Source organism: Rhizophagus irregularis, chromosome 16 (assembly GCF_026210795.1).
Source record: "Rhizophagus irregularis chromosome 16, complete sequence".
Taxonomy (NCBI): domain Eukaryota; kingdom Fungi; phylum Glomeromycota; class Glomeromycetes; order Glomerales; family Glomeraceae; genus Rhizophagus; species Rhizophagus irregularis.
This window is the reverse complement of record NC_089444.1, coordinates 3,990,638-4,002,257: the sequence shown is the minus strand read 5'-3', so window position 1 is coordinate 4,002,257 and position 11,620 is coordinate 3,990,638. Positions and strand designations below refer to the sequence as shown.

At 28.2% G+C, this 11,620-nt stretch overlaps 2 protein-coding genes across 2 annotated transcripts; both read left to right on the top strand.

Annotated features, from left to right (window-relative positions):
• Positions 1 to 8,570: 8,570 nt before the first annotated feature.
• On the top strand, positions 8,571 to 9,224 carry OCT59_008555 (uncharacterized protein; the record flags this gene model as incomplete). The annotated part of the gene is made up of 6 exons (XM_066142563.1): positions 8,571 to 8,587; positions 8,678 to 8,762; positions 8,846 to 8,916; positions 8,995 to 9,001; positions 9,087 to 9,141; positions 9,220 to 9,224. 6 exons carry the CDS (start codon positions 8,571 to 8,573, stop codon positions 9,222 to 9,224), a joined length of 240 nt encoding a protein of 79 aa, XP_065999434.1.
• A 38-nt stretch (positions 9,225 to 9,262) lies between these two features.
• OCT59_008554 (uncharacterized protein) lies at positions 9,263 to 10,527 on the top strand (the record flags this gene model as incomplete). The annotated part of the gene is made up of 7 exons (XM_066142562.1): positions 9,263 to 9,288; positions 9,367 to 9,377; positions 9,844 to 9,910; positions 9,983 to 10,032; positions 10,107 to 10,170; positions 10,246 to 10,274; positions 10,340 to 10,527. The coding sequence occupies 7 exons, from the start codon at positions 9,263 to 9,265 to the stop codon at positions 10,525 to 10,527; spliced, it is 435 nt and encodes a 144-aa protein (XP_065999433.1).
• Positions 10,528 to 11,620: the final 1,093 nt, after the last annotated feature.

The window sequence follows — 11,620 nt, the reverse complement described above, 5'->3', positions numbered from 1 at the left end:
TTGATCACGTGACTTATTACAACGAATGTGCATCCAATCATTGTAAATTGAATAAAAAAAAATAGTTTCTTGAAAGAATTTTGGATCAACATTAGCATCAATAGCAATTATCCAATTAATAAAAAGTTAGTTTCAGTTATGAAATATTTATATTAATTGCTTTTTTTTCATTATTCCACAAATTCAAACTTTCAACTTTTCTAAAATCTGAAGCTTCGCGTGATGTGGTGGCAGTAAATTAGTTGGAATCACAACAATTTTTTAATTTTTTTAAAAAATTTATAATGACTGATATTCAAACTAATTATTTGGTCATTATTCGTTCTTTTATTCAACCTAATATTAGTAATATATTCGACACAAAACTTTATGTCAAATTATGGTCTAAAGACGACCCAAATTTAGTTTCAGTATTTATTAATTTGGCTTTAATATTAGTTACAAATCTGAATTTATTAAACACTTTAAATATCTGCATGTTTATAGCAACTATCTAATATAATCAAAATTCGGTCCACACGCACGTTAAAAATCGTCTTTGATATAAAAATATCATCATCCGTTCCAAAAGATGCCGAAACCTAAAAATAAAAAGAAACATTAATGAAATGTTTCTTAAAGATTATCTTCCCAAAATTCACGAAATCTATAAAAAATTTCCGAGTCAAATTCGTCCAAGTCCGACCTAAAAATGAAAAATATATCTACAAAATAGAAAAGAGGTGTTAAAAAAAAAACTTTGAAAAAAAGTTTCAACCCGAACCGTTTCTTAACTTACTTATCATTCAAGATCTAGTAAGTTCAATGAAGTAGAAACCTACAAAAATGTTAAAAACAAATTAATAAAAAAAATTAAACTGAATAGTAATATAAAAAAAAAACTTTAAAAAAGTTTCGAAGTGAAACGCTACAAAACCTACCAATACGATCTAGGAAGTACAAATCTGTCGATAACTGTACAAAATGAAAGATAAATAAAAAAAAAATTAAAAAACCAAAATTAATAATAATAAATAAACTTATGAAGAAATTCCGCCCTACAAAAGTAAGAGAAGAAAGGTCGGGGAAAATAAGAGAGAGAGAGGAAGGGGTAAAGAGGAAGAGAGAAAGAAGAGTGAGAGGAAAGGTGAGAAGGGTAAGGTGGGAAGAGCGAGAGAGAAGGTTGAGAACGGTGAAGGAAAAAAATAAAGAAAAAAGAAACGTTAGTACGTTTCTTCAAGCCAATGTCAAAAAAACCCTTCCCAATGGACTTACCAGCAGGTCATTTCTAAGGCTAGGCTAGTGTCCATGAAAAGAAAAGAAACGTTAAAAAATGTTTCTAATGTCAAAAAAAAACCCCAAAAAATTGTTTCACAACGTTCTTACCGAACTCAAACCCCTAGATCGACACCAAGACTTAAAAAAAAAGAAACGTTAGTAAAAAGTTTCGAAGACTTCACTTCAAAACCTATAATTTCCAAAATTCGAATCCGTCTAAACATAAACTAAGCCGAAAGATCTACAAAAAAATTTTAATATTGAGTTTCATTTACCAGCCAAATAATCTACAAAAAAATTGTGAAATGTTAATAACAAAATCAAATAGAGTTTCATTTCGATCGAAAATCATCTATTCTGTCCATAAATTGAAACCGAAAAAAAATTGGAGTACCTACTACCTACAAGACAAAAAACGAAATGTTAAAAATGTTTCATTGCAAGATTTAATAAAAGTAATAAAAGTTTGCCGAAACCCCTACCGAACTCTTCGCGTTCTGCCTGACCGTCTAGAAAAAAAAGAAAGAAAATGAAACGTTAGTTAACGTTTCGTTAAAATAAAAAAAAAAATTTAAAGAAAATCCAAAGCCCAAGTTCGAATCGAAGTACTACAAAAGAAAACCCAAAGCCCAAGTTCTAATTAAAGTCAGAGCAACAAACGATCAAAGTTCTCCAAGCAGGAGTCGAGCCTACACCTGGCTTATGATTGAATTGTATACTTTACCATCGAGCCCTCGGGACCAAGAAGAAAGGTTCAAAGGCTCGAATCGAAGGAACCTACAAAAGAAAAATCCAAGGACCGAGGCTACCTACAAAAAAAAAAAGAAAAAAAATCAAGTCCGAGCAGAATGAAGAATTCTACACAATAAAAAAAAATTCGAAAGAAAGAAACCTACAAGAAAAGAAATTCTGAACCGAAAAGATGTCCGCAAAATAAAATCCTAAAACGTACTACCTATAAGAAATAAATCAAAAGTCGAAATCAAACCTATAAAAAAAAATATCCAAGTAGAAATCAGATCAAAAATATAATAGCCTACACAAAAACTAAATAATACAACAAATACCCTTTCAACTCTTCCAATTCGGTATGAAAATCGGATTGTATGTGTTCTTGGATTTGAGTGGTCCATAATGCAAGTTGTCTATAAATTCTCCTGCAGAAATAAGTGAAACTGAGTATTCTTTTTGCTTTGACATTGCTTTAGTATTACTTTAGAAGTTGTTTAATAAGTAAGATTAGAAGGATTCTGAAAAACGTTTAAAATGTATATACTATATGTCGATCACCGCTTATCAGGCGGATTACGAATTAATATTATATAGGTTCTCGCACTGTTCTCGAGATTCGAGACATTTAAAGATTTTTTTCTAGAAACATTCCGTCGGTTCAAACTAGGTAAACGCGATAAGAAGCTTTAAAATGTTTTTTAATATTTGAGTTAACTATCATACCATTATAATATGAATATACTTAACAGTTAATGTTAACGATAATGTAATTTTTAAAGAATCTGAAATGAAATTGGAAATTTGACCGTTCTTTATATTGAATTCAGTTATATACTGTAGGCGTAATACAGTAGTAATATAGTAGCATCTTCACTTAAATATTTCTAATATTATAAATACTTTAGTATTAAAATTAAATGTAATCATCATAGAACAAAGAAAAGTCATCATATCCCTTTAACTTATTCAAATATTAAAGATTTCACTTTTTCCAAACGGGAGATTACTACGAATTTTATAGTTATAAATAATAAGGGAGCGGTAATTAATGATATTACATATAGTGAAAAGTGCTTTAGATCTATTCCGACGGAATATCAATCTTCACGCGATTGTGACCGAAAAAAATTCCGAATATCATTAAAATATTTAAAATTATAGAAAAGCAATAGTGTTTCTGACCACTAAAAAATGACGTGAAATATAGTCACCAATAACGCTGACAGCGTCTGTTTATTAAAATTTAATACTGTCAGTATACTGTAAATTCATATAAAAAGTTGTAATGAATAACATGTATATAACATTTGATAGATTTAAAAGAATTGGTGATGAATTTTTCAAAGTGTATTCTGTAACATAGTCAAATATATTTTAATTAAGGATTATATAAATATTATCTCAAATATTATTATTATTATTGATAATATGCAGGATATAGGATATGATGGAGTTTAACTAGAGAAACTATGTTAAATCCAAAAAAACAATGATCGGTTTCAATACTTTAAATGATTTATACCCAGCATACGTCTTTAGTTTCAATTATCAAAAAGTCATGTAATACGAGATCAACGACACAAAATCTCAAGTTTCTTTGCGACTATTGAAAAGTTGACACGTTCGTCTTTTATTGTTTTTATAAAAATTTAAAAAAGTTTTATGCAGGGTAGATAATCTAAGTTGATAAAGAATCTTAGATTTGTTCACCCCAAGTATAGTTTCTTATATAAATTTCACTTAAATAGCGTCTAAGATAAATTTTATAAAAAAATCCCATAATACGACATAATAATAAATAGATAAACTTTATATGAGTATTTTCATATAAATATGTAATGTAGTGTCTTAAAATACCATTTTACTGCTTCCCAGAATACTTTGGTTAATGTACTGTAGTTGTTGTGTGATTCTAGCGTTGTGTCTTTTATTCGTTGTGATCTTAGTGAAGAAATTATAATTTTATTCAGTTGGATGATCTATTTATTTAATTTTTTCCTTTAAAATAATTATAACGTACCGACGTACCGACGTACCGTCGTACCGCCAATATTTTTTGTGTTACGCGATCTAATGAAAATCTTCCCATCTCTCGCGAATTACCAAAATTATAAAGTATAAGGTAAGGCATTTCAATATTAGGTTAAAATCATTCCATAATACGTTGTCGATTTCTATTATATTTTGTTGCATAAATCTCATATATAGCATGGCAAGGTTAGTCACGAATCTATTAATATTCCTCAGAGAAAAAAAAGGTTAGAAAATATAGTTCAACAATTATTTACAATATTATAATTATATAGTAGTAAAATGAAATATACTAGTAATCAGATTTTTTTTTATTTAAAAATTTATTATTGAATAAAATCTTGTGACTAGTTACTTACTATATTTGTATTACTCTGATTGTGAGAAATTTCTTGATAACTTCTTGCTTAGATGATAAAATCACGGCGATATGAGAGAGCCTCGAGTGATAGAATCTATTTGAGATAGTACGAAATGTATATATTGACTTGCGAAGATATATTTTTTCCATCCAATTTTTAATTCTAGACACAAAAATATATTCATATTTTTATCAATATTTATAATACCTAGTAATATTAAATACGGTTATGGGGATCTAAGAAGCTTGATTTATTTTTGTCTGCATCTCCAATAAGAACTTTATATTATATCTGATACAGTATAATTTTCATAATTGATATTTAAAATATAATTTTTTCAAACTTTATTTTCAAGATAATACTTAAAAATTAGATGTACATATAATAAATATAATTTACTGAATATTAAGCATCTTTTATGTACAAAAGTTCCCGAGCATGTATTAAAATTTTTTTAAACTTTTTTAGTAATAAGTGTAATAGGAAATAAGACACATAAGGACGTTAAGAATGTTCATCAAATTTTGTCGTCTACTAAAAATAGTAAAATCGACGTAGTGGAAAAGAGAATTTCGTATAGTTTAATGTTTTAATACAATGTACTTAAAAATACAATGTATGGTATCCGATCAAAATATGTAATATAATACTTAAAATCGTACAATACAATATATAAAAATGTATAATATAGTGTTTAAAAATGTAAAATACATTGTAAACAAAATTTTACAATTTATTATTTCATTAATGCGCGTTTTGAGGGTGCACAATTCAAGTATCATAAAACAAAATCTTGCCCAATTTTGTAATTTTTTTGTGCATGAACTTGCGAACTTTAAAAGGAACAAATAAACAAACATCGGAATTATATCATTGCGATAATATTTTTTTTTCCTATTTTTTTTCGTAATGACTACTCAACAAGTCAAAGGAAACTGAAAGTTGCTATTATTTACTGGTAATTTATTTAATTTATTCCAAAATTGTGATCCCTATATAATTTTCATGACATTTTTAAATTTATTAAGAAGTTTGGTTAATTCAGGTAAGTCCTCGGGAATTGGTCGTATGTATTCTTAAAAAAAATAAAAAAAAAAAGGATTATGAATCTCATCATGTTTTTATAATCTTGTTATATATCTATCTGATAAACTATTTAGCAATTGCGACACGTTTAGTCGAGCGATGAAGGGTAAATGTAATATGCTTACTTTTATTATAAATTTCGATTCTACAAAATTATAAATATAAATCATGAAACTTATTTTTAGAGGAAAATGTTATCGCTGATGTTAATGAAGATGCCAGCGAGAAAATTGCCAAAGAATTTAACGTAAAGTAAGAAAAAAAAGTAATATCATATCTATTTATCAGTAATTAATAATATCTTTTTTTTTATTAGTAAGTCAGAAATGATTGCGATTTTTCATAAAACCGACGGATGTAAGCAAGTGGAATGAACTAATAAGCTTATTTGATAAAACTAAACAAACATTTGGACAAATTGATGTAAGTTTATGCTGATTTATAAGAAATCTTTATTTTATTGTGAATAAAAAGTTTTTAATGAATTTAACTTTATCTACTTTATTTTAAAATCGTAATTAATAATGCTGCTATTACGGATATTGAAAATGGAATGTTGAAAGATTCACTAAAAGAACCAACACACTTTAGAAAACTTATAGAAATCAATCTTATTGGTGTAATTTACGGTAAAAAAATTCAATTATTTATCCCTGAAACAATTAGATAATTATAACGATTTCTTTTATTATAGGAACGAAACTTGCATTCCAATCATAGTATTTAAAACAAAATAATCCGCAAGGTGGTATTAGTATAATTAACACGGCTTCAATCACTGCAATACGTCCGGTGTTTACTTTTGGTGTTTACAGTGCCACTAAAGCTGGAGTGCGTAAAACGCAAATTTTAAATTTAATTTAAAAAAATTTATTTTCTTTGCTTAGACAATTTCTTTTGTTTTAGGATATTAAATTTATTTACAGTATTTAATACTCTCTATCAGGAAATTGAAGTTCCTGATCATTGGTGGTCACCAATTGATGTCATCATATTTTAAATGTATTTATAATCCAAAGTTAAATGGTATGTGAAGTATTCTTATTTTATCATATTTTACTTTTAAAAAAAGACATACAATTTTGATGCAATTTCTATCTCTTTTAGGGACTATTTTTTCAGTTTGGAATAAAGAAATGAGAGAAGAAAAATTCGAAAACCCCACGCCAGTAATTGAAGAAATGATACAAGGAAATTATATTAAATATTTCATTATGAAATTTAGTTTATTCCCTATTCTTTTAAAATAGATGAGAAAGCACGTCAAATTATTAAATTTGCGGATGAATCAATTTTAATGATATGATTTTCACAAATTATCGATTCTTATATATTTACTAAATGCTAACCATGTTTAAATATGTTGTACGGACACAAAAAAAAAGTAAACTTTTGAAGTTACATTTAATCACGTGATTATTAATAATATGGACTAATTAAAACTTGTACTACGTTACTCAACAGAAATCTTATATAAAGATTTAAAAATATAACTCAATGGGACATTATGGTAGAGTTCCCGTCCTGTTTTCTTCATTTATATTATATTTAAACATATTTAAATATAATAACAATATAGAAGGAAACAGACAAACAATGGGGAACGTTGAATTTAGAATTACGACGATATATAAGAAAATTTTTAATACAAATTTAAAATTTAGTATTAATGTTAACGAAATGAAAAGAATTTTAATCACATTAATTATCACTATAGGATTATTGCTATAAGTACGTCAACATCGAAATTAATAATAAAAAATTTATTATAGAATTAGAAAAATTTAAGAATGAGACAAGTAATAGGAGAAATAGATTACAAAACTATACTTTATTAAAGTTTTTATATCAAATAATATCGGAAAAAAATTACAAGTTATTTGGAGTCATGATGAATTCTAAGATATATCAGATTTTAATGTGAAAATTGAAGGAGTGAAAAAGGAACTTATGAACAATGCATCTTCGATGTTAGACATTGGAATTATCTGGAGTAATATATTATAATCTGCGTTGGAATAATTTTATAATTGAAGGTTACTATAGAAAATGGGCCAAAGATCTTCGTTAGTTATCTTAACAATAACTGAAGGCAGAAATGATGCTATTAAAGCAATTAGAACAATTAATTGTTATTAACATAAGTTTCGATATTAATTGGCCAATTTCGTTCATGCTAATTCGTAACGAAATTAAAGTAATAAATTCATCAACTAGTGCGATGGATCCTCAAACTAGAGCTTTTAGAATTAAAAATTTCATTCAATCGACCAACTTACGATGTTTTGTATCAAAGGAGAGTTTATGAGGTTTCATCAAATAAATGTGTAAGATGCAATGAAGAAGTGGAACATGTGTTTTATTTGATCTATGGAAAGAAGCAGTTAACGTCTTTATAGAAAATGGGGATGAACGGAGGCAATATTATGATTTGATCACGCTAAAATCAAGATTGTTTCCGTTGGAAAATTTATTATATGAGATTACGCATGGAATAATTAATTTTAAAATTTGGAAGTACAAACATTGTAAGGTTGAAGATACAAGGTTGTTGATGATCAGTGATCTATAAATATGACGCTTGTTTACAACAAAATATGGAAACTGAGATGTGACGCAGTAGTAGATTTCGAGAAATCACAAGGTATCAGTAATTGGATAAACGTAAAAGAGTTAGTTATACAACAAAGGATAAAAATAGAGATTCTGATGATGAAGAGATAATTTTATACGAGAATAATTTTCAAAAAAAAAATTTATATTTAAAACATTTTACTTACTGTTATTTCACAGCTCAATATCGACCTTACGAACGACCACCTTTTACTTCACCAGGCGGTCCTCTTACCTAAAATTATATAATAAGAATTAAGGATAGTAAAAAATTAATACCATTATAGATAATATTTAAACAACCTCTTAATTTAATTATTTGATATAATCTAATTTAATGGACAAACCTCGCGGGGTGGCTATACTTCTGGTACTCCCACACAACGCACAGCTTATCTAGACCAGGTTATGGTATACCTTTGGGCGGTATATCACCAATGGCAAAATTGACAACTCTTTTCATTGGAGAGATATCACCGGGAGTAACTGATGAAAAAATTCTCAAGGTAGTGATCAATTATTTAATTTTATGGTGGGCAAATGAATGCTATATATCGATACTTGTCAATAAGTTGACGATGATTTTCCAATCGAAGGGATGAAGATTTTAATGAACACTATATTATCAAATTGGATTTTTATGAACCCTGGAGCTTTAAAAGAAGGCGTAAATATTTGGAGGTGCGATTAAGAAAAAACTTTTGTATAATTTTCTTACGACCTAAAACGCATATTATTTTGGATGCTAAAATTTTTTTTCTCAGATAGCTTTCGAATTTATCTTAGTCTTGAAAGCTTTAATGCGCTTATTGGGCGCACTCATGAACATCTTCCGGTATGATTTTATCAAATACTTTAGCTGACAATTTATTTTTGTTTTTTTTTTTGATTTGCTTATCTGGCGATTGCAAAGACTTGTGGTACATTAAAATCTTCGAAACGAGTTAAAGACCAATCCGGAAATCCAAAGGTTTTTGAATTTGCGGAATATGCTGATGCTGATAGACAGTGTACTACGTGCTTTGCGTGTACTTGGTGGTGAAGGATAAAAAAGTTAATAGTAAGTAATCAACTTCTTGATTTACTTTTGATCCTAATTTTTCATCTACTAAATACCATTTTATCCACACAATTATAGGTTAAAGCCGATGAAACTACAAGAAAATGATATATTGCTCAATATGAGGCTTCAAGACCGGGAACGGTGGTCTGTATTAAACTATAGAAATAATTTTTTTCTTTCTTTTTTTTACTATCATAATTGATGTCAATTATTGTCTTTCAGCATGATACAGAGTTAGATAAAATGCCTTGTTATCACGTTGTTGAAGACATGACTAAGCCACAGGATAGAAGAGATCTACAACCTTCAATAAATTCACAGCATGAAAATAAACTAGCTCATTGAACATCACCAGCTACAGAAATAAACAGAACATGGAGAAAAGGATGATGACACAGATTTACCGGCTGATCTTCTCTCCAGATCAAAAGGATCTTCGTTATTTACCGAGAAATAGTATTCTTTCGAGAACGTGCTGCGAGAGCGTTAGAGAGAAGAGGAAGAACGAGCAAATCGTAGAGCTAAAGCTGAAAAAGAAAGAGAACGTTCACATGGAAGGGAAAATAGAGAGAAGGAACGTGTGAGAGAGAGAGCGGGATCGCTAACGCTATAGAGATCGAGATCAGTAATATGGACATTATCATCAACCAGTAAATTTTGTTCCTGCAAGAGAATCAAGACGCAAATCTTATATTTTAGAGATAAAGAAGAGGAACAACGCAGACAAGCTAAAAGAAAAACTGAAATGGAAATTGCTTTTAAAGGGGTATATTAAATTATTTAATATTTTGTTTTTGGATTTTATATACTGATTTTAATAATAATTATCTTATATTAGAGAAAGAAGATGGCAACATAGAGAAGAAACAATGGCAACAAATCGTGAACGTGAAGCAGAACGAGATTTAGATGTTAGAGAAAAACAAATTCGAGATCGGCAAATAATGGACGAGAAAGTTTAGCGGAATGGGGCGATGACATTGAAGCTGATAGCGGTCAAGAAGAATATTATTACAAATACAGGAGGTTTATTCTACATTTCATCTTGTAATCAATTTAACGGAGAAATTATGAATTTTAACTTTTTTATAATTTATGTAGATCTTGTTGGTGGTTCCATCGACAACAGAGTACGTGAATTGGCTATGGATGAGGCAGATAGATAGGTTGAGAACAGCAAGAAATTGTGCTTGAGCAACATCGATTACAAACACTCGAGAAGCTATGGAAGCAGAATTAAATAATGAAAAAGATATTTTAACGCTTGCCACAATTGGTGCTTCACAAAATAATAGCGTTAAACCAGAACTAACTCTTAATCTTGCATCAAAACGTCGCGCGGCATTTATGGCCCTAGCTGAAGATGAGGAATTTGACGATTAATAAGGTATTGAATCAAAACGTAAATGTCGCCTTTGAAATATAGAGAGCCGAAGAAAGGAAAAAGAAAATTAGTTAAGAATTTAATAGTGGCAACTATATCAACGGAATGTTAAATAGGAAGAATTAGATGAGGTAAGTTTCATATGTGGTTCAAAATTTTCTTCCTTTTTTTAAAAAAATCTTTGTTTTTATTAACATAAATAATAATTATTTCACAACAGAATGTTCTTAGCAAAAAGTTACAGCCATTTGTAAATAAAAAAAATTGTTGAATATCTCGGCGTACAAGAAGATGAATTATTCTCTTTTGTTATTGATCATTTATGTAGTAATAAAAAGCCAGCTGAAGACTTAATCAAAGAAATGATGATGGTATGTTGATTACTATTTGCACTAAATATCAAAGAGTAATTAATAAGCCAAATCATTGATTTTTTATATTCTTTGATTCATATACAGACTTTAGATGAGGAATCCGAGCTATTTGTAAAGAAAGAAATTATGGCGTATGTTAATTTTTGAAACGGAAAGTAAGACAAGAAAAATATAAAATGAAGATACAGCTTTTGAAAGGTTTTTAGAATGGGCTAGATAATTCGAAGTAATTCGAAGCAGTGGTACCATATAACACGTAGCCGGAGTTTTTTACGTATAGTATTGTCTATCGGATTCTTTTTATTAAAATGTGATATTCAAAAAATTAAAAATTAAATATAATGAAAATTCATAATGTTATTCTTTTATCAGTGGCAAATTGTTAAAATAATTACTTAAGAGATCTATTTATATTTATTTATTTATTTTTTTTATTCTATCATTTTAATGTTATCATTGTTATCATTTCTTAATATCCCCTAGTAAATTATATAAAGATATAATGCAGAAAATCTCAAGAACAATAATTACCTTACAAGCTTATTATCAGTATCGTAAAAACTCAAATATTACATTAACTATACTAATAATCTAGTCAAACTGAAATTCACTTTGAATTCGTTGTTATCACGTTTAGATAATTGAGTAAATATTTCACATATATTTTAGTAGAAATAACGATAGTTTTTAACTGTTGATATTTCACATATATTTTAGT